Here is a 27,144-nt window from a genome sequence, read left to right as displayed (position 1 = left end):
GCATCTATCGCTCATTTAGAAAATGTTGGTATTCCTTTACTTTATTGGGCATGCATATTGGTCAAGATCGGTTTTTATGGCCCTGCTATTCCACAGGAACAAAACATATTCATATTTTCTATTTTTGTACCAAAGTATCATTGAATAAAGACCAGAATAACATGAAAGCTTTAATCACATTTTATCATGTATGGTCATGAGTGGAGAGAAAGATCCAGTAATGCAGCTGTATACACGGTCCATACCTTTAAAAAAAAAAAGACAAAACATAAAAAAGAAAATAAATTGCACTCAGCATTACAATACCTTTAGAAATCAAGCCTCTAAAATTAACAATTATAAGAGCAGTCAGCACGAGTGTCCTACCACGATAAAGCAGATGATTGTTTACTCCCATTCAATAACAATGAAAATTCAGATGAAGAGCAAGAACATGACAGATTGAAGAGCCATGGCTCATTACAACTTTGGGAAATAACTGCTGATAAACAGCTACCCTTTACACTGCTGGAGACATTAAACACACCTTCAAATAGTGACTGCCAGAATTATACCGACTAAAAACAAAAATACAATACACCTCTATGCAAACCATTAGAAATTACCAATCACGATTCTTCCCTACTAGTTATTAAACTGCACCAAGTTTCATTCCTGAAAGCAAAATATATCTGTCAATATTAGAATTCTTATCGATCTCTCCGTTTGGTCAATTATCTGAATGGTAAAAACAACTGGCCAATTGACTTCAATGTGTTGTTAACATACAAAGTGGAGGCAAATGAAGACATACATGACTAAGAGAATAACGTGTGGCTGGCCAAGGTGCATTTGACGTATTTAAACCGAGAACTCGAAGCTGCTAAGTATGTGTGTGTTAAGAATTGACTGATGATCGGTGGAGTTCTCAGATAGATGGGGAAGGAGGGGTGGTGCTTGGGTGAAGGGAAAAGGTTGCAGGATCACATTTCCCTTTGGCTGTTCCCGTACACACTCTCGTCACTGTAGGCAATGTAGAGGAAAAAGTCCTCTTCGTGATGCTCCTGAAAGACAAAGTGAAGTTTGACGACACTGTGAGCAAAAGACAACGTGGTTTGAAAACATTCCAAAAGGATGTCAGCGGCGGTTACCTGGTACAAGAGACCCATGGTTGCTGAGGTGGGTGGAATGGCGTTGTTTACAAAGAAGAAGAGAGCATCTTCAGCTCTCAAGTGAATTCGTTTCCGGATAAGGAAGTAAAACTGGCCCACTAAAACACACCAAATAAAAGAACACGATGAATGACATTTCTGTGTCATGTTTGTAACATTATCTGTGTAGCCATAACTTGAATAATAAATGTAACTTGGTCATTCCTTTTTTTTTTCTTCAGTCTGACTGTTGTTTCTTTTGATAATTATTACACGCATAGATAAACAATGTTGATAACATAATTTAACTAAATAAATTGAGTAAATACCATCAATGATAGATGGTTAAACAATGCAAAGATCTAAATATGTACGTGAAAATAAGGTTTAACCTTGCATTATTATTTCCAATGCAAATTTACCATCTTCATGGTTTTACATTAGAAGACACCATTTGTTAACAGATTACCTTTCATTCGAAAAGTTCTAAAAGAGCAACTCTTAGAAATCATTAGATTTTAATACATATCCATGAAGAAACCCGTTTACCTAAATTGAATAAAAAAGTAAAAAGATCCAAATATGTAAGCATATTTAAATTACTTGAAGAAGACAACCTAAAGTACAAGCTAAAAGTAAATGCTTGTTTGCTCACTTGAATCCAAAAAGATTAAAATGAAAATACAAATAAAGATTTTGTGATTGGAACCTTCTCTTAAAATGCAATTCCACCTGTGAGTCAAGAGATCTCTGTTTGTTTTTATACCTGTCAGGTCTGAAGGGACGAGGTATTTCTTCTTGTCCAGGTCACCTATTCTGGCTTTGGGTGCTTTCTCCACAATAACCTGTATTGGGAAATACGTTACAAAATAACTGTGTCGTTGCAACAACCTGGTCGATCAATACATATGACAGATGATATAACGTACAGATCGTAGGTAAAAGCGAGGTATCCTGAATATATATATATATATATATATTATATATATATAAAACATTGGCATCATTTTATATAAATCAGCAAAATAGACATTCCAAACACTTAAATTATCAAACGAAACGGTGTCAGGTTGAAAAATATAGCGAGTAATAATAACTATTACTTACTTACTAATAGTAGTGTCGCGGAGTATTACGCAGTAAACATGGATCCATTTAGCGACATAACTCAGGCCTTCATGTGTTTATGTGTTATCATAATCCGCAAAAACAATTAAACGATCAATATGTTTTGCTCGATGAGGCAATAGAAGGGTTTCTTTATCCACCGAGAGCAGGCCGCAGGAAGTAAACAAGGTTGTTGACGCTGACTATTTTAAGACCCACCAGGCAGGGCATTACGACATAAAGGACACATTAACGTTACATGTTCAAGAAACTCTAAAATATACATTATTTGTTGACGTCTTTCTAGGATCTGCTCTACAATAAAGAAGCTAATTCGAAAGCAAAATGACGCCCATACATAACTGGCCTCATATTGCAGAGGCCAAAGCCAACATAATCGATTGTGTTTTTAAGCCGTGACAATTTCATTTAACTGGAAATCAGAAATCTATAACATAACATGAAGTCAACTGGAATAAATAGCTTGTTTTTTTACAGATTTGAAACGACTTCAAGATCCAACATTCAGTGCGTTAGCGCAGTGCTAACGCTAGCTTACTTACAGGCACCCTGTCCGGATACTTCTTCCTGATCTTCTCGCCTTCAGATCGCCTTTTCTCGAAAGGGTGCTCCTCTTTATATTGGAACTTCATGATTGACCGAGATGACGGACTGCGAGTCGGTCACTCCTGGCTGAACAAGGGTAGATAGGCGAAGCAAAAGCTCAAACCGCTGACACACAGTCGAACACAACAAACGATGCTAAAGACTAGCTCACAGCTGTTTTTCCAGTGCGTCTGGGGCGGAGGGATACAATAACAATATGACGTCGTGCATGGTGCAATTTTATCTTAGAAATTAACGTTTGGCGTCTACAATGTGGATAAAATGTATGAATTGAACAAATCATAGAGGAGCTGTTGACTTTATGCAGCAATTTAGAGCGTTATTTCTAAGAATTGAGTTCCACCTTTCACGGCACTATTTTATTTTGATCACTAGCTGCGCATGAGTCAACCTCCTCGGGCTGTGACAAGGCATCTGTCCTTGTCATATGACCGCGGCCCAGCAACGAGGAGCCCGAAGATTCGAGGGGCATCACTTTATCGCAAACGATACAAGCAGAATTACAGACTGATCTGTGATAAGGGAAACTTAGGGTCGATTCGAATGACGGTTCCACGTCTGTGCTCAAATAAAGTGCTGTTGCGCAATTTCCGCTCCTGTCGCACCAACGAGCGCAAACATGTGGTCACTGCCATGGTTTCCTAATAGCGAACCCACTTTCAGACGCTTCAGCCTAGATTCTGTGTTCACCGATTCCCTTATTTAGTTCTGGTTCTGCACCACACCCAGTTTACCCTTATAGAGATCTTTCATATGGAGTCATTTTGGATCCTAGTGACATGTTCAAAGGCAACAAAGTCTTCTTGTGAACATCAAGTAGATAATAAATACTAGAATAAGAGTAATAAAGAACCGGCATTGTTGATAACATATAGAATCCGTCGGTTTTTAGAGGTAAATACATTTAAACTGTTTAAATTTAAGGTGTTTGTATACAAGAATGGCTGTTAAACATTTCAAAGCCTATATTCATTACAGAAACTCGTGGACTGTGGAGAAAGCCCTAGTAGGCACTAGTTCATGTGACATTCCCAATTATTCACAAGTTATAATGTTAGCAGCGTCAGAGCTCTCATCTAATGTGCTGAAAACTATTTACTTTTTTTTTTTTTAAACTTCAGTCAAATCTCTCCACATAAAGCATTCATCGTCAAGTGTTTCTTAAACCAACCCTTTCTCTTCCTATTTTTCACAATCCTTCACCATCATTGGTTTTCCTCTTGCGATTAAACCTTAAGAAAACAAAAATACAATACAACTCTATGCAAACCATAAAAAATTTGCGATCACAATGGTTCCTTTCTAGTTTAAATTGAAAAAAACACACTGGCAAACTGACTTTGACCACCATTATTGTCTTTCTCTTCAGCTCAATCTTTACTTAACTTGCCACTGTCCTCATACATATCCTGCACCAAAGTTGTTAAAGGATATGGACATTGCAGACATTAAATAAAGATTAGATTAACAACTGAATCATGGCAAATATAGCATCAACTTACATAACTTTCCCAGGAGCAGCATTCTCATCATTTACTTAAATTAATAATTGCCTTTAAAATATATGTTTGGTGTGGAGAAATAAATGATATCAGAATCATCTGTTTTTATCTGGAAAAGCCAGGGTTGGAATTCCGAAGAGTTGTTTAACTTGCAGCCTGTGCTTCGTAAATTACGTTGGTCCTGAGCTTCACTGTCAGCATTAATATAGTGTTGAAATCTCCGTTATCAGATTGTTGAAATAAAGTTATCTAGAGCTGCAATTACCCAAAAGACTAGAGGTGACCAAGTGTACTGAAGGGTCACAGCTTTAGTCAATGAACTTTCAAAAGTGCATTCTCGCCTTCCACCCCAACAGGAGGGCAGTAAATTCTGAAATTTAGTCCACGACCCCAATCTCTGCCCAGATAAATCACCTTTGACTTCAACAGGCATGTCATGGCAGAAAGAAACTGTAACAGAAGACAAGCAGGAAAGCCGGGGGTCGATACTGACAAGTGTTTTATTAGTAACACAGACCGGGAGACGGAGCAGAAGAAGCTTCCGAGAGCCTTAACTAGACCAACGTTCAAGGCATTTTCAAATAACGAGTTTAACAGATGAAGCCAAACAGTTTGGGAGAGCTAAACCGGATGGCTGGAAGTTTGATTGAAAAAACAACTGCAACAAAAAACGAAAGACAAAAATTAAGTGCAGACCGCGTTCAATCGAGTGGGCGAGCCGAGTCATCTCGGTCAAATGATTAGATATGAATAAGCCTCATGGCAGTCCACGTTTTCAGAGAAGCCGTTCTTTTATTATACAATTCTCAAGTCCAGCTTTGATCATTGACCAACATAGACGAAGGATTGGTTGATGGCTAAATGTTTGTTTTATATTAGGCTGCTGATGTTACAAAAAAGAGCTCTGCTAACTTTTGTTTAGATTGACGGATTTTTAAAATGAGAAACTGAACATTTTTCAAAAAAGTACCTCAAGAAACAATCACTGTTGAGGTATATGAGGTTGGTCGGAAAAAAAAAACGGTTGATTCCTTAAATCTTCTTGGTTGTCTCAAGAAGTGAAGATGGTGAATACAAGAGCTTTCTGCTGAAGTGCAAGGTCTGGAGTTGACGGAGAGTAGAAAAGGTAGACTTGTCCGTCGCTATGCTGATCTTTCCATCTCCATATCTCCCAAATGTCAAAAATGTTTTAAAAAGGGCAAATGAAGTCAGACGGCTTAGTCACAGACTAACTTCCATTCAAAGTCAGTATCAGGAGCAATAAGGCAGAGAGGCTCCATTTGTATTGGAAAAAAAAACAACAAAACCAGATAAAGATCGAAGAAGGAAAGCTGCCTCCTCTTTCCTCAGAAGTTTCTAGCTGAGGTGATCCAGTACTGTTCATGTATTAGCCCCCCCCACACCCCGCAACCCTTTTCTCAGCAGGACCTGTCTGAGAGGCTCACAGAGGGATGGCGGGCATCTGAGGGGGGGTGGAGGTGGATGGATGCAGAGGAAGCAGCAACCCCCCTCCAGCCAGAAAATCACCAGAGCCGGTGTTGGTGGAGGTTTCGACTGAGGACGGAGCGGACATCAGCGGTGAACCTGCAGCACAAAAAGTATACTTCAGTACCAACTCCGTAGCGACATGTAACAAATGACAATACCAGCAGGGGGCAGTATATGCGCAAGTGCGTGTTGTGTTACTTTAAAAAAGAATGGCTTCTAAGCAAGTAATTAATTAAGCCTTAAATCCTGTCCCGCAGTATCTTCCAAGTAAGAAAAGTAAATGTTACATTATGTTACCTTAATGTGACAATATAGTGAGGAAGCATCTTATTATGTTCCGTTTCATGAGTGTTGATGCGCTCATGTTATTTATGCTCATAATTTTTCCCCTTTACAGTAAAAGTCGAATGACAGAGACTGCAGCCAAGCCGAGCCGAGACCCAGAAATATGAAAACGTATGTCTTTTTATACTTGAAGGCTGCTCAACATTGTTTGAATATATAATAGTTTGGTACTTAAGAGTGAAGGCTTCCATTTCTTTTTAACAATGGTACTTGAAAGGATTGAGGTATTGAAAAAGATTACTGGTATCAGGGCAAAGGGCAACTAATATGAAAATCCAGAATTACTGAATTTCGGAGAGAAAGTTTAACATTTGAAGTCTTTTATCATGACGATGCTCCATTTTGAGCTCATCACTGTATAAAGTTCTCCCCATCTGAAATCTCAGCGCACAAAAGGTTACGAGAGCGGAGTCCATTATGACGTAATAATGGCTTCACTCCTCCTCCAGCCAACTGTAATCACACCCCTCTTTGTTTATAAAACAAGTCCCTTGGAGGTGGAGACTTCTGGGATTGATGTGGTGACAAACCTTCATGCTTAAACCAATCACAGTAGAGTAGGTGTGGTTAGGGTAAACAAGATTCAATCTCCAGAAAGTGTTTTTAGTGGCAGGCTAAAGCACATTTTCTAATCGAAATATTTAAATTTCTTAATTAAATTAAACTTTCAACAATTCAACACCTGTGGCTTATAGACCGGTGCGGCCTGTACATGTACACATTCTTCTTTTTCTTCTTATTTATTAATTAATGTAGTTGCTGAAGCTTACATTCAGTTGAGCTCGATAATACCGGAATTTACAGTTGCAATTTAAGTTTTCTTAATAGCAGACGTGGTAAAAAGCTTTGGTCAGGGTTTCACTTATGATATTTAACAATGACATAAATAAAACTGAAGCGTTTACCTTAGTGCATCCAGCATAGGCAGCAGGTTAAGAAGTGCTGTGTCACTTGGGTCACTGAACCAGGACTTAATGGGTATTGCATTGTCTAGTGGGCAGAGAGTAGACAGTCATTAAAGTCAAACACACAAGCAAGTGTTGAGAGGTTCAGCTTTAAAACAAGGTTACTGAATTCACAATGACTCCCTTTCTTCCAACAGTTAACTGCAGTGATGCTTTTGGATAAAGACATATTCAAGACTATGATGCCGACGTACATGACTAGAATGGCTGCAGCGTAGTGCATCATTACAAATGCATGCAGGTGTGCGAGTTTCTTACCTGGATGGCTACGATAAGCACCAGGCGAGTTATCCAGAATGACAATACTGGACAGGTCATCATGTACTACAGAAAGGTCTTTAATATAACTACCTAGATCCAATGTGCAATGCTGTGAAGAGAATCAAACCACCACAATCAGTGAAAACAACTTGTCACGTATGTTTAGATCGGTTTGAAAGGTATCAAAGGTACACAGAATATTATGGTATGTAATAGGAAAGTAAAATCAGATCAATCTTTAAACAAAAATATTGAAGTCACTGAATGTCCCACTGAATTATTGGTATAGAAGAGCTTTAAGAACAGGTTCCACATTTTCTATTTCCTTTGCAATCTTTATTCCATTTCTTCCAACTCATTATTTCTAGTCACAACACACATTGTGAGCTCGGGCACAAGTATGGCACTAAGCAGTCCGGCAGCTGGTTACACATCATCGAGTTTAAGTAGGGATGCTTTTGTTCGCAACAAAAATGCAGCTACGAGCCTTAACAATACTTGTCCCTCCATCCCATGGATAGGATCGACTTTTATTCTGGATAACATAAATGGCTGCATGACATTCAAATTTGAGTGATCTGCTGATGTCTGCAACATTAAGTAAACAAATTGGTCACACCATACTAGGCATGATTGTTTGCCTAATAGCTTAATATTTGGATACTGGTAGGCCTCTGTAAAATGTGAGAAAGATGTCTTTCACTATTGAAATCTGCCTTAATCTCCATCCAGTACCCCCGATAACTGATCACAAATACCTAACTAGTTTATTAATATGCGTAACTGAGCTGTAACTTAGATATTAATCTAAAGAAAAAGCTAAAGGAACACTCTTATATGAACACTTTTATTTCTTATTATTAACAGATTACAGCGGTTTCTTTTTTGGGGGAAACGTGAGCTTCATCCCAGGAACTATTGACAACTAAGTAAAGAAAAAATTAAAATGAACAGATTTTGAGTATCAGAAGCCTAAACACTGCATACATAATTTTTTAATTTTAAAAAGACATTTTAAACAAAAACAGTTGTTCGACTATATAAAATATACATTTTATGTTAAGAGCGAAATACAGTCCACTCGGAAAATATTCACAGTGCTTCACTTTTACCACATTTTGCTACGCATGCGACACCCTTATTTCAAATTCTAATAAATTATTAACATGCCTTGAAACCTTACACACAATACTCCATCTGAAGGAAAATCAACCTGAAAAAGCTCTTCAAGGCTATGATGGATATGATGAAATAAAAATAACGAAGTAAAAAATGTTTTTTCTGTTCTCAGTCAAGTACCTGAGAATATTTTAAAGTGCTTAATAAAAACAAAATCTAATTTTCTCCGAGGTTGTCGTAATTGAGCGGGTGCCTGTTTCAGTAAGATTACCAAGAATGCTGGATGACAAGACCCTGAAAGGATGTTATATAGTTTCCTTATGCAGACATATATATGCACGTATATCAGGCTAATAACTCCACTGTACTAAAAAACACTGTGTAGCCCTGATGGTCCACATAAAAACATAGCACATTGAAGTAATACCTGTCTGTAGTATCTTCGTTTCAGGATGTTCCTGTTATTGTCCAACTTGTCTGCAACAGCTGAGCCATAGATCTCCATACTTGCTGTGAAAACCACAAGCTCATACCACTGGCTCACCTGCACACACAAAAAAAACAATTACAGTCTTTATCAGTACCAGGAGCTGAGAAGTTCAAGATCAGTGACATCAGAAATAATTTGTGAACACCAACACAAGATACAGCACCACAAATAAAATCATGAATAATTAAAACTAAAAGGAGACTTACCACTTCTAAAAAGAAATCCACGTGTGGTCTTTTATGTACAAAGAATCTAACTGGATGTTTATCTATGACCACCTGTCAGAAAGGAAACAAATAGAAATGTTAGCAAGTGGTTATTCAACAACAAAAATGGCACAAATGTAGACGGGGATCTTTACTTTTAAGATAAAATCTGGTGGTGTCCCAGGTCTCACTGTAGGTCTGAGGACACCATCGTGGTGAGAATGGATCAGAGTCTCATCCAGATCCAAGACCAGAATCTTCCTTTTTACTGCATCTAAAAAGCATTAAAATGCAATATTTATTAGTGCGAACAGCTACTACTTTTATCAATGTCTCAATTTTAAAATGTAGAATACATTTGATTGATCACGACTAAAATGACAGAAGAGAAGTTTGTCCGTTTATATGTAAATTAACTTATTTGTATGCAATCAACCTCAGCAAGGTAATTTATATATCTATATTGGACACTTGAGTCAGCTTAGTAAGACTCCTGGGTCCCTGATCAAAATGCTTTTTAATCAAGTCTAGATTTATCACTGCAATAGTACAAAATCTCCGTTCTTGATTTCGTCAAAATGTTATATGACCAAGCATAACTGTTGGTTGTTTCTGGATCCTAAATGTAAAGGATTAAGCAAGTGCAACAAGAACTGCATCTTTGATCTAAAGTAAGTTTACAAACATATAAAAAGCAAGTACTTAGTCTGTTTCTGGAGATGGGTGACAGAGGCAAGGTGTCATATCGCACTGTCTGATATTGGATTATCTGAAAATACAAGGAAAACCAAAAGTAAAACATTAGTCAATTGAAAGACTTTAATAAAACTGGCATAGGCTCCTGTTCGTTTCTCATTGAAAAAAAAAAATCAAATTAACGCAGTCTTCACGTTTTTGTTGACTGCAGGGTGTATTTCTGCAAGGCCCAAATTAAATATTATCAAAGAGTAAAACAAAAGAGCATTGGTAAACATTGGTACCTTTGCTAAAAGTTCTGACCTTATTCCCATTTGTCAAGGTGTTTCCATGTCAAAGAACAGTGTTTGTCTTACAAGTCGTTTTGTGATTAAGCAAAGTGCATTATTGGTAATCAATCTAATTTTCAGGTGAAAAAAAGTAGAAGCAGTAGACTTCAACATCATCAACACCATAAATTTACTCCAATGGCTTCAGAAGACTTTAAGGTCCACTCCTGTCAGGGCTCCACTCTCTTCCTTAGTGCTATTTATAACTCCCAGCTGTCTTTGGGTGTCAGCGAAGCATGGGGCTCTCACTGCAAGAGAGACTTACAGGATGACTTTGAATACTTTGAATAAGTGTGAACTTTGCAAAGCCCAACCCTTCCATAAGGCCTCCTTACCACCTGCCCTATCAGATTTGTGTCTCGCCAATTGGTGGCAGTATCCACTGTTCTCCAACACAGGTAGACACCCCACTATAACCGTTTGTCTACATGTAAAGATAGCATTCAGCATAACTGTATCTGACTAAAATATTAACTTTTTTTTTTTATCAACTTCTAACAATATTAAAAACCCTCTTTATAGATATTGTAAGATATCCATTAGTATCCATTTTGCCAAATGCAATTGCATTAAAGAAAAAAAAAATTGAATCCAACACCCCACCAGTATTGTTATTAGAGGATCAATAAAGTACATATTTTTTATATTATTTAACAATATAATTTTTTGCAAAGGTCAAGTTGGGCACCACTGTATGTTGCAGAACCATCATACAGCTCTAATGCCCAGACTGTTTACACCACGGTAAGAGATTATGACGCGTGAAAATATTCATAATCCAATTTAATGATCTCATGTTTACTTGAACTTCACCATGATAGCCTTCAGTTTAGATTCAGGCAATAATCTTAGATTGAGTGCATTCAAAAATAATGACTTTCATGGTGCAGGGTAAACATAATAAACCTTTACAAATGCAAACTAAATCGAACACGTTTTGAATGTCAACAGTCAAAGGTATTACATTTCCAGTTGAAGGGGGCAAGTGAGTTTATCAGACTACAACAAATCATGTCCATTTACTAATCTAATACGCTTTGCTTTAAACATCAGGTCACTTCGATTCATTAATAGACGTAGACAAAAACATTCATATAATGAATAGTTACACAAATAGACGGGGAACACCAAACTTATTCTTTGCCAAACAATTCATTATTTGAACCATTGCTGTTGTTTGCGACCACTCCAATGTACGGAAGTGAGCGTAGTGAGGACGATTGCCACATACAGGACACACCTCCTGAGCTTGTCTGCTTGATACACACTTCCACTCAAAGTCCACACATTCTACACCATATAACCAAGTTTATAAAACACTCAACACTGCTCAGTGTGTTTTAGTAAGAGGCCTTATATACTCCCACAAACATTTCTGAAAACAAGAAGAAATATTTAGAAAATGTATTTAATGTGCAGTTGGAAAACTGGAGCACTGCTTCCATATTTATTTTGCTAATTACTTGTACCATAGTTCTGGTTTGACAGGACATGTTTTTGCATTAACAAATTCACACAGCACCAAACATTACAAGTCTGTAAGACATTCAGGCAACAGAGAAAGAAGAACTAAGACTGTCTATGTTGTGCATATTTCACAAGCAAAAGCTTGGTGTTGGGTGTTCTTTCTTCATACCCAATTTAATAACCCAAAAACCTAGGGAAGATGGCAACATCCTCAGAAACTCCTTTTTTTTGTTAATGACTTTTGGTTTGATGGCCCATCTTAAAAAGGATACATGCTTTGATGTGCTGAATAAACAAAAAACAAGTCAAAACAAATTTACACTTACTCATGTGATATGACTTGGCATCTATTAGAAATAGAACCGGCACAAAACACTTAAGTTATTCAGAACAAATGATGAATGGGCATCGTTTAAATTACCAATTTGGATGTCATCGACACTTTAAGGACATTAGTATGGACCATTTATTTGACTGATGAACAGTGTGGGCAGGTGGGGTGTAGTAGCAATACATCTAACGGTCCTCTCCATATGGATCACCTCATGAAGTAGCAGATGTCCTTTTTTATTCTATTAAAATAAACGTCTTGTTTAAAGAACTAGTCACATGGTGGTGGCTTTTTGCTTATCTAACTTTATAGAGTATGGCAGACAAATGTGACGATCACCTTAAACAGACTGTCATAGACACACAATAATAATGTTGGAAACACAGGTGTACTAACCACACACACACACACACACACACACACGTGTGTATAGCTAAGGGTGACCTAGTGACTCACCGTTCGTAGGTACTTCCTGAGGATGTACATGATGAACCCCCATAGTCTCGACGTGACACCGAGAAAAGTGCGGATACCAAGTAAACACTGACGGGTCTTCAACATGGTGACGAGCACACTAGAGACCTCGAGGAAACTTCACTTTACGTCACTGTCGTCGACACGTATTTGGCTCCTTCTGAGAGAAGATCTCGAACTTGTTTGCTAGTGGCGGTCCTTTTTCTTTGCCAACGCCGCCACACTGGCTATCCCTGTCGAACCAGCAAGCACGGGAGTTCCGAACTCTGTACACTAGTGACACCGGGTTCTTCGGATGGATTCCTTGAAAGACACACTTGGTTTAAAAAGAGGTCGCAGCAGCTGCTGTGAGGACTGCTACACGCAGCTCGTTGACAAGCTAGCTCCGGGGCTAGTAGCCGCCGCGCTACCGCTAGCTCGACAGGGTGACCACCTTGAGCCCGAAAAAAATCCCACTTAAACCGCTCGGTCCGCTCGTTGTCGAGCACCAGTGTATAGTAACTTAACTGTGCAGCGCCTCTGATGAATGGCTAATTTAAAAAGTTCCCCAGAGTCCAGTAGCACCGGATAATATCAGATTGTAGTCCAGTTAAGATCCGGAATGAAACTGCGAGCCGCCATCTCCGCTCTGCCGTCACTTCCGCAAGGAATCCTAGGGTCGCGCGCAGCACGTCCACGTGGACGGAAAATAAACAGACTCGAACGAGCACAAGCGCGCGTTAACTAAAAACTCTTCTTAAAAAGTTATGAGTCTCATTTTAACGATAAAAAGCAGATTATACAATGAAAACAAACCCCGCCTCTAATATACACAAAGTGTCTAATTAAGGAAGTCGCATATAAATGTTGTGTGTTTGTGCTCGGAGGGGACATGTCAAAGTTCAACCCTAACAGCCATTATCTTGGGACTGATAACAAGTGAAAGAAAGTTGGCCAAAGTTTTTGCTGCATCCATAAACATCCATGTGAAGCCCATTAATGGCCGTGCACTGGATGATGTAGAGCTGTGGTCATCAGATATTTTGCTCGAATGGTTTGTACTTAGTGACATAATATAACTTTATGTATTGCATTAATGGCAGAGTGACTTTGATCAAGAGCAAAAATGAAAATGGCTCGTTTGTTTGTTGATAAAAAAGCCATGACTGGTAAAAATCTTTCAGTATTTAAAAAAAAATCTATATTCATCTTTCATCTTTTTTTTAATATTAACTGAAAACTAATAATTTGGAGAGGGTAAAACAAAGAAACAGTAAATATTGACCATTACATGTATATTGATTTAGTTGTCACCATAGTAGACATAATTATATACTGAAAATCTACAACTACAGTCATATTTTTTATTTTAACTTTAAGTGTTTCTGTAATAAAAAACGACAAAGATTCTGAAAAAGCCTGAATAATTATTTTAATTACTTCATGTTATATAGATAATGTCACACAGTATACCATATCACCACTGTAAAACAGATTTCACCAATTTCTTTATTGTCATATCTGGAACGGCAAAGGGGTATCAGCGACTCTTATTTATTTGCACCACAGGTTTCAGAGCCTACACATCAAGATCATCGTCTGGATCCTCCTGGTCATAATCATCATACGCATCAGGCTCATAGAGAATTCGTCCTGAACCTGGACCCGACTGTAGCAGGGCCTTTTGTCTGTAAAGTTGAAAAAGGGGAGACAGATTTTGAGTTTAAACGTGCAATAACTGTGCCACAGACTGAATATTGCTCACTTTTGTTGACTGAAAACAAATGGTAGTGCTAGGTTTTCCTTCGCCTCACGTTCTTTATCAGACAACCGCAGATTAAACGTCAAATTGGCGGTGGGGTCTCTCTTTAAAACACAAAATTAAGGATTTTAGAATGATTGCTTTCATAGGGCTTCAAATTAATGGAGATTAACAGAATATAAATATAATTTCCACAAACCTCTTGTTCGTCCACATCACTCTTTTTCAATCCTTGAAAGCTGTCCCTGCTCAGAACTGTCACTGTAAGATCCTCACTGATAGAAAAAAAATCATCCTGAAAATAAATACACAAGAAACTAAGCACATAGATCAAACCTCTGCAGGACTATCCAACATTCGCTCGACACTGACATCTTGCATGACTTTACCAGACTTTAGTCGTCTTATTATCTTAGCCCCAGCATCATCCCTGTTCCTTCCAGGTGCTACACTGACAACCGTGGTAGCCAGGTGACGGATACTGCCGATGACACCTTGTTGATGCATGTCAGCGTGTAGCAGTCCAATAACAGCTTTAACAGCTCCTCCTAATGCACCATAGAAAAGAAATATGTTACTTAGTTTAAGCTGTTTAATAGTTAGAGAACACATTTAATTGTTACCATTTTTGAGTTGCTGAATAGTCTTACAAACATCCATGGGAGTCTGATGCCTCAAGATCCATGAAAGTGAGTCGATTACTACGGTCACTGGTTGAGATGTGTGCCTTATAAGCTGTGTTATTTTCTCATTTGTGAACTGGTCAACTGTAAACTCGGGGTGATCGGTCCAGCCAAGTGGGTCCATAAATGCATTGTGAACATGTAGCCTGGGATCAAAGAACAAAAATATTTTTCAGAGTCTTATAATGAAAGTATAATACAATGAACCAAATATCCAAAGATATTCCAGACACAACATCTGATGCACATTATCTAGCAAGACCCATTACTTGGAAAAAATAATTTAATTTGCTCTAAATGTGCTCCAGATCAACACAAAGCGTGTTTTTAATTGGGCATCTGCCTGGCATTGAAAATAAATAAAGTACAGAATATTAATTTGGTTATTAGTTTGACCTAGTTAATAAGTTCTGTTCATCCTTCAGGAAAAGGATTTACTTAATAATACTTACTTAAGAAATAAATAAAACAACATAACCCATGAATAATAATAATAATGTCACATGAATCCTACTACATTACCCTTGTCACCCTCTTCAACCATGATGCTATTAAAGCGATAACTACATTAAGACTAGTAAGTAATATCAACAAAGACATGATACAGGGACTCATGAAGAGAACACAGTATTCATTCATCTGAAGTACCATGTTTCCCTCACATGTTTACTAGTATTGTTCACAAACTCCTCCAACTGTTGGAGGATCTGTCCTCCTGCGAGTGAGAGAATTCACTCTACCGTCGTGTTATTATAGATTTAAAAAATGTTATAACAAAATATAAAATATGTTTTGGGTCCAAATGTCATACCTTTGAATGGGTGACAGTTTCAATCCCCGTTTCAGCTCCTCTTCACTGTCGTCGAAGCAAAACACGTGGACTGCTTCATCCCTAACACAGCCGAAATAATACATTTAATAAAAAAAATGTTCCATATCCATATTGCAGTAACATAAAGTCGAGAAACAGATGTGAAAATGTTGAATACCTGTTAAGTATAGACGATATGAAGCTCCAGAGAAGATCACGACCACAACGCTTTACAGAATCTGCGAATATTTTGGAGTAAATTGTAGATAGGTCATATGTTTATACAAACGTCATAATACAACAGCCATTTATGTGAAAATACCTTTACCTTCAAGTATAAGAATCCCCCCTACATCATTTCCTTGCACTATATCGGACAACATGGTCGAATAAACGTAGCTAGCCTTGGCTACTTAGCATGGCTATGTTCACCGGCTAATATACAAACATATTGTATATAAACAACAAACCCCCCTCGAGCCAATACTTAAAAGAGGAATATACGTGTTGTGCCCAACGATAGCGTCCAACATGGGCTCCGTAAGTTACACTTTCCTTGAAATGTTATCGTATATTTGAAAAAAATATGCGTAGCATGCAAGCGTAGAGTTCCCTGAATAGCTTCGTTACGAGGACAGAAGGGGGGTGTAGTTTTTTAAGCAGACTGGCATTCGACGCAAATACGTGTGGTGTTACGCAACACACTACAATACCCGAGATGCTTCACGTCTAATTCTTGCGCTGCCAGACTCAAGAGACTTCTGCCGCGCTCAGTGAGGACCGTGCGGAATTAAAGCCAGTTCGGTTGTGTTGTAGTGGACTCGCTACAAGAGGAGACAACTTCATTTAAAGAGGGATTCCTGTTTTTTTAAAATCTGTTTAGATAAATGCGTCGACGGAGAAAAGGGGTGTTTGAGGCACATCGTTAGAACACCGATCAAGTGGGAAAGAAGTGTTTTATTTGACTAGTATCGGCGACACTTCGCACTGGACCTTTTTGGATTCTACCGAAGAGATTGTGTTACTTCAACACAAACTGGAGATTCTTTAGAGATCGTCCTTCACCTGCACATTTGTTTGCCGATTTTTTTCCGCGCTGGTAAGGTGCAGCCACGCCGGGCGAAGGCACGGTGCGACGGCCGCCTTTCCTCGGCTAGCTCCCCTGCCCCTTCTGTCCGAGCGATCCAGGCCTCATCGATGAGACGACAATGCTCGACATAATGTCCGAACACCAAGGTATGTTTTCTCGATATTAAAGCATTTTTGTGCAAGTTAGCACGGCCTTCGTGAACGAAGATGACGGAAACAGTATGGTAGCTAAATAAGTTCGAGCTAACGTTGATGCTACGTTCGATTGCGTATACCAAAATACACATCTCCTCGAAAATGATTATTTATATTTAAGCTTTCACATTAAATGGGGGTTAATGTTGCAACAGGTAATCGGAGTTTCGATCGATAATGTTGGGATATAGTTGTAATATCACCGTTGAATCCTCTTGAGGGAAAAAAGGCTTCTAATGTTAGTTATTACACGGAAACGATAACCGATCTTGACATTTTCCAAATATAAACGATTACGACAATAATATGTCTAAAGTGTGTCCATCTTTTTGGTATATTAACACCGTCCCGGTTTGTTGCGATGCTAAGCTAACTTGAGAGGCGCTACTAAGCTTAAACATATTGAGCCAGCGCGATTAGCAGCTAATTGCTAACACGTATTTCCTCAGATGACTGGAACGATCCGACATTCTCTCTTCCAAACTGTAGCTTCCATGCTTTAAATTGACGGAATAACCACTTATCTCTCCCTGCATGCCGGTTGCTGTTTGTTAACTCAGAATTCTGTGCGCTGTTAGCTTCCCTAGTAGATAGCAGCTAGCGTTAGCACGCGAGATCAAGTTTAATTCTACCTAGTCTTGTTTTTACAAATCCACCAAAAATGCAAGCGTGTTTAAGAAGCGCATTATTCGAGATAAGATAAAAGGCTCGAGAATGCATTTCAAATGTTAACGTCTTACGATATGAACCTCCTCGAGAACTAGCTACACCTTCTTGTGCCGAAGACAAAACTGTCAATTATATTGGTCTTCAGTGTTGTCTTCTTCTTTTCACATAATCAATAATGTTGTTGTTTTCCCGAGCATCGCTTTTAAAGCTCAACATTATACTGATTTTTTTTTTTTTTAAATGACTTTGTATGTCCTAGTGAATGTTGTCGTTTACCTCAGGCATAGGTTTGTAAATGCTGTTGTATAAGCCACTGAAGAAGCCAGTAAAGATTTTGGAGGCTTCTTACTTTATCTTCTGTGATAACTGCCTCACAGTGCCCGACAAAGAGCCATCCTTGCATGTTTTGTTTCTGTGAAGCCTCCGTTGTCCTTTGGCCAAACATACTATGGCCAGTAAGATTGTGCTGCTCACAACTTCCTGGTAGAAGTTGAACTTTCTGTTGCACATCTGACACAGAATAACTATACTCACACCAATCTACGTGAAATAGTCGACAGTGTTGACATATACGGTGGTGTGGCTTAAAAACTGACAAGGCTTTAACAGAACTATAAATTGGAAATGATTGGACGAGACAGTCCTCTTTTTGTTCTGACATGTCCAAACCTAAGGATTGGGAAGATGGTAGAAACGATGCAATCAGAATGACCCGAGTCTCTTGAACCTAGACCTGTTGACTCGAGATCAGTGAGTGCCCTGTTGAGTAACTGGTCATGCAGCCAAACACCACATTAAGAAGGTGGCCTTCCAGTGACTGCTTGTACAAGTGGTTGATGTATATTTGTGCTGATACAATTGTGGTAACCACCAACATTCAGAAATGTCCAAAATTAACTAATTTTCTTTAATTTTCAGATTCGCTGTTATCATGTAAAACAGAAACTCTGGTGAGTTGTTGTTTTTTTTCTTCTCACTTCAATGTATTTATTTTGTATAAATCTGTGCAAACTACCAAATGCTAACTTTGTTAAGAGGCATAATGTTAATGAAGATAACCATAATAACAATATGCACACTATTTTCCTGTTCATTATTAAATCATGATCTGAACTGCCAAGTCTTGTTTTCTGAAATTAAAAAATACCCTTTTTTTTACAGCCTCCTGAAAGGAAGAAAAGGACGGTTGAAGACTTCAACAAGTTCTGTAGTTTTGTCCTGGCGTATGCCGGTTACATACCAAATCCAAAAGAGGTGTGTTGAATTTCTACTATTTTTGAAGTTGAGTTGAGCCTTTTCAACTTCTTTGCATCATTCGTTGTTCTAGGAGGTTTTTACTCACAGGAAAACAATCCTTCAAATTAAGACAAGATGATACGAAAGTTCTTGCATCCAAGTTTCACAAGTAACAACCATATGTTGGATGCTGTTTGGATTGACTGGGATTGTTCTGTGTGTAACTTCTTTTGTGGTGTTCAGTGTGATTGTGAGTATTTGTAACATAGTGTTAGGGGTTTGTTAGTAGTAGTAGTAGTAGGGCTGGGCATAATGAGGGCAAATATTACATCCTATGACGATGTGTACCAGTGGCTCTTGAGACCTGCATGTTTATTTTTAATTTAACTAGTGTTTAAATGTGCATAAGTAAATGTAGGAATTTGCTTCGCAGAGGAACTTTTGGTTATTTGTCTTTCAATACCAAGGGAAATGCAACCCAAGTCTGTCAATGAAGGACCCTTTGTCTACCACCGAGCAACCATTGGAACTAAAATCTTGACGAAGAATGCAACCTGATTAGCGCAAATGTATTTCTATTTTTTGATTTACAGACCATATCCCTGAAGTGGTTTGCAATCTCGATCCAACTATAGTTGTTCAGCTTGAGAGTTGTGTTGCACGGCAATTACCATGATGACGAATAGCAGGCTGTACTGGTCCAATATTACACAGTTCTTGTAAAATCTTACATTTTCCTTGTATATTGTACAAACTTGTTTCTAATGTAAATAAAGCAACGCTGTCATCCTAAAGCAGCTATTCTTTACATTTTCAAATTCTTTGTTTACATTTTCATAAATGATTGTAATGGTCCTGTAGTAGATCCGTCTAGCTATTCTTGAGTGTCACATCAGTAGGTCAGAGAAGGTACAGACTTTTAGAAGTTTCCAGGAAGATAAAACCAGAAGCTGTTGTAAACAAATGCACATGTGGAAACAGAGATACGACCTCATTGCAGTTGCACAGTTGTTCTGAAACTAGGGGATCCATTTTTTAAACCTTGCTTATTGCTGCTTTAATGCACTATTTCTGCATACTTTCAGTCGAGTTGCAATAACACATGCCGCTTTACATTAATGAGGACTGCAAAACTTTTTGAGACAGTTTCACAAGGATCTCGCTGAATTGCATTCATATTGAATCGTCTAATTCCATCCTCTTTTCATCACCAGGAGAGCTCATGGTCACCGACCTCCTCCAGCTCTGCTCACAGTTCCGGATTGTCGGCAGATGGCGCAGGTGGCGGCAACACTTCCATGGGCAGCACTTGGGCCGACGGAAACTCGGACATCCACACAATCCACACGTTTGTGCGGAAAGCGCGGGCAAACAAGGGCAAAAACATTCGTCGCATGCACTCAGAGAGCACTCTCCTGGACAAGATGCGGCTCAAAGACTCTTTATACGACAACCAGTCTGGCCACAAAGTGGAGCGCAAAAAGGACAAAAAGTTGAAAAAGCTGTCGCTGGGTTCTGCCATGATGGGGGCGGACAGCGGCAGCAGCGACGGTGAGAAGAGGGCACGCATTAAACGCAGCAAAAACTCAAAGCCGCCTAAAGCCAAGAAGCTCAAGAGTTCTGCAGCTCAAAGCGAGACGGATTCCGAGACGAGACGCACAGACGCTCAACCCTCCAGAGACGGTTCCGAAGTGCCGGGGACGTCCCCGTCAAGCATTGAGGAGAAGCTTCAGCCAGAAGATTCAATCAGGGATGCAGAGATGAGCTCCAGCGAGGGGGAAACCTGGATTGCGGATGAAGACATCATGGTGGAATCGGGTACGTGTTACACCTATAGCGAGATGATGTCGTCCGCTTACAGCTGTGTTCCTTGATGTCTAACACTGTCTCTCTGTCCGCCCCGCAGGTGACGACTCGTGGGACTTGATCACTTGTTACTGTGGGAAACCATTTGCCGGTCGACCCATGATCGAATGCAACCAATGCCGCATTTGGGTTCACTTGTCTTGCGCCAAGATCAAGAAATCAAACGTTCCCGACGTCTTTTACTGCCACAAGTGCAGGGACACTCGCCGGTCTGGACACAAAAAAGATCCTTAGGCCTAACAAGTCCTGAACTTTTCCCTTTCTCTTCTTTGATGCCTCCTGCCAAATCAGCCTAAATTTTCACCTCGTCAGTTGGTAGGATCCTTTTTGACAATCACTAAATCTTATTTATCCCTTTTTTTTTTTTTGCTTTGCAACACCACGGCTCGTTGACTGTTTGATTTCCCATCAATGCCAATATTTGGCGTAGGACTCTGCACATTTGCTAGATTTAATTTTTTCATGGAAAAAAGGAAAATTTAAATTAAAAATATATTTTTTAGGTTATCAAGTCTTTCAAAATGGTTTGTCTTGGACAAATGCCCACACTTGACAGCCCCCGTTTGACTCCTGGAGATGGAAAAGTCACCCCTTCTGTGTAGAGGAGAGGAGTGTGTTGGAGGGGGCTGCTCATCTTTTGTTTAGTCCTTATTTTCTTTCCATCAGTGGTGCTCACTGATGCCTACATCCACTATATTTCACTCTGGTAGTGATTTGTTTTTTAATTCTAATTGGCCTACATGTCTCGCTTCTAAACGATATTGCACACTGCTAATTGCTTTAGTAGGTTAAACACAAACCCAGATACATTCTTCATGTATGTGAGTTATAATGTGGTCGATGAATGAATCTGTGGTGAAGCTGCAGCCGATTAAATCTGTACTTTTAAATGCAGTTTTTTTTCCCTGACTGAGCGCTTACATGTTTGTCTGCTTTGTCGATCACTCTTGGAGGGCAATCATGAGCAGCAGCATTTTCTTTTAAAACGCTTCAAATTAAATGTTCCATGTTTCTTTTTCTTTTTTTTGGTCTTGTGACCACATCAACATGAGTGTGGCTGTATGAATGGTCAGGCACCGTGTTACATTGTTCAAGTGGCCCTGAAGATTGTTTTTGTATGTTTGTAAAATATGTGTTTACTATTTTCATGTTTTATTTCTTAGCTATGATTGGAAAAGCAGCATTAGTTGTGCGTCTGAGGAAGGATGCCAGATTGTCCTGCATGGAGAACAAAGGTTTGGTGTACAGAGAGTTTTGGAGCTACTTCAGTGTGGCAGATTTAATTTTAATTTTCTTTGGTTCTGCCATGTACTTTTGTTGTGGAGAGTCTTGGTAAGTCCAGTAGCAGTTGCACTCTACAACTTAAACTCTGTACATATCCTGCTCTTCTTTGACGACTGTACATATGTGAAAGTCAAGATAGAAATGAATAACCAGGCAAAGTCTATATTTTCTTGCAGTCTGATATTGTTTTCTTTAATTGTAGCTTAAACAATAAAAGTCTTTGGGAAGTTATTCTCGTCTCTTCTGGTTAAAGCAACAATACGTAACATTATAACATATTCAAAACACATTTGATTTTCGACAGTCTACCATTTTATTATGATACTAACGTTGCTCTTTTCTAAGTAACTGTCTGGATGACCCATTTGCATGTGACCCTGCACTTGCTCTTTTCTGCCACGCGGGGTCGCCAATAACTCCCTCTTCAATTACGATGACCCTTCCCCGCCGAATGACTCTTGACTTAAGCTGTCACTCAATCTCCAGATAAACAGTCCTGAGAAACGAGCGCTAATAAACTGAAATCAAGTTTATTGCATCATTTAAAAGGCAAATGTCACATCAATCGTAAAACAACATTTTATTAAGCAATCGATGAACCAACCTTCTTTGTTAGCTCCTATTTAGTTGTTAAACATTATGCTTTTTACTTATTTTACTCAAGCATACTTTCGTAATAAATAGACGTTAAATTCACTCATCCCGGACCAACACAGAAAACGCCTTCAGATCCAACCACCAGATGGCGACAGTCGCTCGTAGTGACGGAAGTCTCATTTGGTCACGTGTTCTCCCTGAAAAGACCCGAAACGAGAGACAAAATGATACATTTTATTACTAGAAGAAAATGCGAACATTGTTCCTTTTCGTTTTATTTATGCTTTGCGCCATAATGTTTGTTAATTTATTAATTTTTGAAATCATTACATACAAATACTATAGCATCCTTGTGACAAAGCTTCATGCATTTATCAGTCATGACGTTATTATTTAAAATTCTTACAAGCATTTTGCATGTTTCCGGTTCCCTGTACCCGCCTAAGGTGGCCAGTACTACAACGATGTTGTACAATATAGATAAACAGACCAGTGGCTGTGTCAATAGTGATTATCTTATGATCATTGATAACCTGAAAAGTAACACTTGTTGCTAAGGTTGACTCCTAGACTGCTACTAGATGGATATGTATAGAACTGTATTCATTCATTTGAAAGGGTATTATGGTTGATTAGAAAACAGGCAAATCATGTTAATTATAAAAATGGAAAATTGGATTTAAAATTATTTTAAACTGTAAGTAGGTCTTATTTGAATTACTTTTTAACATTTAATTGTTGGGTTCACTTCATGTCATTTCCCACATCTTTCATTGTCATGTCAAAAACAGTTCTGCTTATGTTGCTCACATTTATCATATCATCTTTCCTTTTTTGGTGTTCTTATTTTAAAACACATAAAACGGTTACCTTTCTGTTCCTGACTGAAGACATCCGGAAGCTGCTAAGGGAGTCCAGAGGAGCCACTTTTCTTCTGTGTACACAAACATTTGAGATATAAAACAAAGTCCAAACTTATCTGACAGATCTTTGTTAACAACATAGGCATCACGTCTTTTTATTTATTATACTATAAACAGATTATTATTATTATTGTGGTTATAATCAATCATCCATTTTAATGTTAATATAGTTTCTCACCTCTTGTGCTCATTGGTCTTGTGGAAAAATTGATGCGGATTCTGTTGAGAATGTGAAGGTCCACTGGCTGCATGATGAACAGCCCGGCCGTGAGTCTCCCTGCCAGTGTCCCCTACATCCCCGACAGAGAGGTCAGAGATGTCCACAAGGTCTTGTGGGAGCTCCTGGTTCAGCAAGAAGATGTCCTAATTTCAAAGGGTAACTTTTCAATTCAACTTTTAAAATCATTACATTCAGATTATTTGATCTTACCTTTTTGATTCTAGGAGGCAGAACTGATGAAGAGACCTCCTCTAGCATCAGGTAAGCAGCGAGGAGAGGAAGTACACACTTGTGAGGAAGCATCTGAGGAGAGGCAAGATGTCATGACCAAAAAACACAAGTGAGTATCACACATTCTGTTACCTTTGACCTGTGAGTGGATGTCACTGATCAACGGCGAGGCTCTCTCTGCTGCAGTGATGTGGGCTTCGGTGTATTTGTAGTCTCCAATCCTGGGTGGGTTTTTATCATGGGGCTGCCATCAAAGGCTAATGTGTTTGTGTGCGCACTCAGACGGGCAAATTACATGTGCCGCCATCGGCGCCCACTATTGTCATCATCCGTTTGTGTGGCAGACAATTTCATGAGGCTGAACTGTGGAGAGATGGAGCCAGATAACGTCATTGTTGCCCACGACTTGATTGTTTGCAGGGTTTCCTCAGGTCCCCCCACAGGCTACCTTCCCTCCTCCCTTCACAACATGCTCTCAATACACATATTTCACATTCCCTTACAGAGGTGGCTGGAGTCTATCCCAGCTACTTTGGGTGAGAGGCGGGGGACACCCTGAACAGGTCAACGGGCTGCCACAGGGCACACAAAGACACCTAGACCTACAAACTATCTGGATTTCCCAATCAACAAGGTATCAGGTTCAAGTAAAAGTTGGAGTTGGAAAGTACCAAATTTAAGTTGATGGTCAATTCACTTTGCTTCGTTTATTCCCTTATGCATGTATGTGTTTACTGGAGGAATTGCCGGAGTAAGCCGATGCTAAAAAGGGGAGAACCTGCAAACTACACACATATTTTGATTTATTGAGGTGCATTTTGGCAAACAAAACCTGAAAAAGACAAGTGGTTAGCACATGCTAGCGTGGTTTTACTTCAGTTTCCTCCACCAATCCAAAAACATACAGACCATGATAATGGAGTACACAGCAAAAACAATGGATTTACTTTCCAACTCGAACTTGTTCTTGGACCTGACACCTTGATGGTAAGCGCCAATTTCTGTAGTATTGCCGTCAAAATGTGCAAGAACAAAATTTTAGTTTTTCATGAACTCTGGGGTTTGGACTCTAGCACAACCACGGGATAACCTACCATTAAGCAAATACAGATAACTATCTGGCTCCCTAATATTTCCTAAACTTGTGATAGAACTGCTTTTTGTCATTAACTTGTACGTCTTTTTACTGAGCAGACTTGACTGAAGAAAAGGAACATGGTGGCACATTGGAGAAAATATCGAGAGATCCCCTTCAGAGAACATTTAGCAGTTTAAAGACAAATCAAACTAAGAAACGATTAAAAGAAATGGATGTTTAACTAGTAATTGACCGTCTGACACTGTGGTGTGCAGTACACCACAGTACAGGAGCACCTCAGGGGACAGTACTGGCCCCTCTCCTCTTCACCATCTATACTTCAGACTTCTGCTACAACTCCGAGCTGAGTCTCGTCCAGAAGTATGCTGACCACACTGCCATTGTTGCCAGTGTCCTGTTCTATGCTGTGGTGTGTTTGGGTGGGAATGTGTCCAAGAGGAGTGTCAACAGGTTGATCAGGAGGGCTGGCTCTGTGGTTGGCATGAAGCTGGACTCACTGGTGACAGTTGCTGAGAGGAGATCACTGGACAAACTACTGTCTATCCTGGATGATGACAGTCATCCTCTGAACACTGTTATCAGTGAGCAGAGAAGCAGATGGAGCACGAATGCTCCTCCCATAATGCAACACTAATAGATTCAGGGACTCATTCATTCCTTGTGCTATTAGATTGTACAATTCTGAGTTTGGGGGCAGGAGTGGAGTATTCTACTCAATGTTAATCTTTGTATCCTTTGTCTTTGTTATTTGTCTTTCATCTATGTTCTTTATCTTTAGACTTAGATTGCGTCATATTGTTCTTTCTTTTGATTTCTCTTTGTTCTTGTTCTTATTTTTATTTTTACGAATGATCGTCTGTAGTGCTGTGTCTAATTGGAAAAACGATTTCCTGAAGGAGACCTCTTGAGGGATAAATAAATGCTCTCACATTGTGAGATATGTCAAAGGTAAACAAAAGTAGCCTAACTCAGGGATCCACAACCTCCACACTGGTGCAACGAACAAATTCTAAGGGCATCAATATTAATTTCACCATAACGCTGAATGAGCCGTAGCACTGTTTTTTCTGGATAAGAGAATTGTTTCTTGGCCGAAAAAAGTGCCCTGATGTGTCAAGAGTCGCATGGTTTTTAGTACAACCACAGAGAAATGAAATGTGCGGCCTGGTAACAAATGGTTTACGGACGAGTACAGGGAGATAATAAAGTGCTTGGGAAACACTTGTCTAAATGACGTGTTATCAAAATTGGAATTAAGTAAATTACTTTTGGAAAGGAGCGTTATCATACCACATACAGAGAGTAACTGTTATACAAGGTTGGAACATTTGTTTGATCATTGTAAGTGTGTCAGATAACATTAAATAAAACAACTACCAGGCAAACACTACAGAACTATTAGTGTTGCGGTGAAAGCCAAACATTTGTTTGTGCAGATACAGAGAACCCCTGAATCAGTTGATGCGTGTCTATGCACAACAACCACCTTTGGTTCAGACTTGTGAGCAATTACATTTAGAAAAAACAGTTACACACACACACCGTCTACATTATTAAAACAGTGGAGACAGGGCAGCAGGGTTGGATGGAGAGATTGTCAGTGGATGGGGTGTGGGTGGGCTACAGAGGTCCAAGCATACTGTCTGCACGTTCAGACACGTTTTCACTTTTCCTCGCTTCCCACCCTGTTCTAATTGTTGCTGTTTGCCAGCCCAACATAGAGCCTGTGTTGATAGATCAGCCACACATAAATAAACCATGACAGCATGTTTGCATGGGCCGGATATGCTGCGCTGATTATGACCACCATCAGAGACACTGCTCATTAGAAGCCTCTTTGTGTGTGTGTGTGTGTGTCTCTGTGGGTTGTTGTACATGTGCGTGTTAATATGTTCATTATCACATCTTGAAATAATATAACCAGAGTTTTTTCCTGCTTAAAAGTACTTCACAATCAAACATT

At 39.1% G+C, this 27,144-nt stretch overlaps 5 protein-coding genes across 5 annotated transcripts; 1 reads left to right on the top strand and 4 right to left on the bottom strand.

Moving 5' to 3' along the window:
- Positions 1–169: 169 nt before the first annotated feature.
- gabarapb (GABA(A) receptor-associated protein b) lies at positions 170–3,009 on the bottom strand. The gene is made up of 4 exons (XM_087789510.1): positions 2,801–3,009; positions 1,897–1,975; positions 1,131–1,249; positions 170–1,043 (listed from the first exon to the last, which is right to left on the bottom strand). Exons 1-4 carry the CDS (start codon positions 2,888–2,890, stop codon positions 963–965), a joined length of 369 nt encoding a protein of 122 aa, XP_087645636.1. The 5' UTR covers positions 2,891–3,009; the 3' UTR covers positions 170–962.
- Positions 3,010–4,846: 1,837 nt separating this feature from the next.
- On the bottom strand, positions 4,847–12,846 carry LOC148082350 (CTD nuclear envelope phosphatase 1A). Its single transcript, XM_087789509.1, has 9 exons — positions 12,684–12,846; positions 12,520–12,637; positions 9,943–10,009; positions 9,396–9,514; positions 9,241–9,312; positions 8,972–9,088; positions 7,423–7,534; positions 7,105–7,189; positions 4,847–5,950 (listed from the first exon to the last, which is right to left on the bottom strand). The coding sequence occupies exons 2-9, from the start codon at positions 12,622–12,624 to the stop codon at positions 5,890–5,892; spliced, it is 738 nt and encodes a 245-aa protein (XP_087645635.1). The 5' UTR covers positions 12,625–12,637; positions 12,684–12,846; the 3' UTR covers positions 4,847–5,889.
- A 1,161-nt stretch (positions 12,847–14,007) lies between these two features.
- elp5 (elongator acetyltransferase complex subunit 5) lies at positions 14,008–16,383 on the bottom strand. The gene is made up of 8 exons (XM_087789507.1): positions 16,101–16,383; positions 15,951–16,011; positions 15,773–15,853; positions 14,902–15,107; positions 14,651–14,826; positions 14,478–14,573; positions 14,282–14,382; positions 14,008–14,204 (listed from the first exon to the last, which is right to left on the bottom strand). Exons 1-8 carry the CDS (start codon positions 16,153–16,155, stop codon positions 14,096–14,098), a joined length of 885 nt encoding a protein of 294 aa, XP_087645633.1. The 5' UTR covers positions 16,156–16,383; the 3' UTR covers positions 14,008–14,095.
- Positions 16,384–16,575: 192 nt separating this feature from the next.
- phf23b (PHD finger protein 23b) lies at positions 16,576–22,342 on the top strand. Its single transcript, XM_087789506.1, has 5 exons — positions 16,576–17,008; positions 18,644–18,675; positions 18,887–18,979; positions 20,176–20,779; positions 20,868–22,342. Exons 1-5 carry the CDS (start codon positions 16,981–16,983, stop codon positions 21,059–21,061), a joined length of 951 nt encoding a protein of 316 aa, XP_087645632.1. The 5' UTR covers positions 16,576–16,980; the 3' UTR covers positions 21,062–22,342.
- Positions 22,122–24,278, bottom strand: LOC148082347 (uncharacterized). The gene is made up of 5 exons (XM_087789508.1): positions 24,215–24,278; positions 24,062–24,154; positions 23,810–23,994; positions 23,579–23,642; positions 22,122–22,905 (listed from the first exon to the last, which is right to left on the bottom strand). Exons 2-5 carry the CDS (start codon positions 24,152–24,154, stop codon positions 22,885–22,887), a joined length of 363 nt encoding a protein of 120 aa, XP_087645634.1. The 5' UTR covers positions 24,215–24,278; the 3' UTR covers positions 22,122–22,884.
- Between the last annotated feature and the right edge of the window lie 2,866 nt (positions 24,279–27,144).

This window comes from Callionymus lyra, chromosome 4 (assembly GCF_982586985.1).
Source record: "Callionymus lyra chromosome 4, fCalLyr1.hap1.1, whole genome shotgun sequence".
NCBI lineage: Eukaryota > Metazoa > Chordata > Actinopteri > Syngnathiformes > Callionymidae > Callionymus > Callionymus lyra.
This window is presented reverse-complemented; position numbering and strand designations above follow the sequence as displayed.

What these genes read in the sequence shown, in the direction of transcription:
- gabarapb (XM_087789510.1), bottom strand. Translation starts at nt 2,890, where the DNA reads ATGAAGTTCCAATATAAAGAGGAGCACCCTTTCGAGAAAAGGCGATCT. An exon ending in CGTCCCTTCAGACCTGACAG is followed by an intron (nt 1,250 to 1,896) that starts GTATAAAAACAA and finishes GGTGTGTTTTAG; the next exon opens with TGGGCCAGTTTTACTTCCTT. An exon ending in CCATGGGTCTCTTGTACCAG is followed by an intron (nt 1,044 to 1,130) that starts GTAACCGCCGCT and finishes TTTGTCTTTCAG; the next exon opens with GAGCATCACGAAGAGGACTT.
- LOC148082350 (XM_087789509.1), bottom strand. Translation starts at nt 12,624, where the DNA reads ATGTTGAAGACCCGTCAGTGTTTACTTGGTATCCGCACTTTTCTCGGT. An exon ending in CATCTCCAGAAACAGACTAA is followed by an intron (nt 9,515 to 9,942) that starts GTACTTGCTTTT and finishes AATGCTTTTTAG; the next exon opens with ATGCAGTAAAAAGGAAGATT. An exon ending in AACGAAGATACTACAGACAG is followed by an intron (nt 7,535 to 8,971) that starts GTATTACTTCAA and finishes TTCTCTTCACAG; the next exon opens with CATTGCACATTGGATCTAGG.
- elp5 (XM_087789507.1), bottom strand. Translation starts at nt 16,155, where the DNA reads ATGTTGTCCGATATAGTGCAAGGAAATGATGTAGGGGGGATTCTTATA. An exon ending in GGGGATTCTTATACTTGAAG is followed by an intron (nt 16,012 to 16,100) that starts GTAAAGGTATTT and finishes AAATATTCGCAG; the next exon opens with ATTCTGTAAAGCGTTGTGGT. An exon ending in CTGGTAAAGTCATGCAAGAT is followed by an intron (nt 14,574 to 14,650) that starts GTCAGTGTCGAG and finishes ATTTATTTTCAG; the next exon opens with GATGATTTTTTTTCTATCAG.
- phf23b (XM_087789506.1), top strand. Translation starts at nt 16,981, where the DNA reads ATGCTCGACATAATGTCCGAACACCAAG. An exon ending in CATAATGTCCGAACACCAAG is followed by an intron (nt 17,009 to 18,643) that starts GTATGTTTTCTC and finishes TTTAATTTTCAG; the next exon opens with ATTCGCTGTTATCATGTAAA. An exon ending in AGACATCATGGTGGAATCGG is followed by an intron (nt 20,780 to 20,867) that starts GTACGTGTTACA and finishes TCCGCCCCGCAG; the next exon opens with GTGACGACTCGTGGGACTTG.
- LOC148082347 (XM_087789508.1), bottom strand. Translation starts at nt 24,154, where the DNA reads ATGCTTCCTCACAAGTGTGTACTTCCTCTCCTCGCTGCTTACCTGATG. An exon ending in TGCCTCCTAGAATCAAAAAG is followed by an intron (nt 23,995 to 24,061) that starts GTAAGATCAAAT and finishes CTTTGAAATTAG; the next exon opens with GACATCTTCTTGCTGAACCA. An exon ending in CTTCAGTCAGGAACAGAAAG is followed by an intron (nt 22,906 to 23,578) that starts GTAACCGTTTTA and finishes GGGTCTTTTCAG; the next exon opens with GGAGAACACGTGACCAAATG.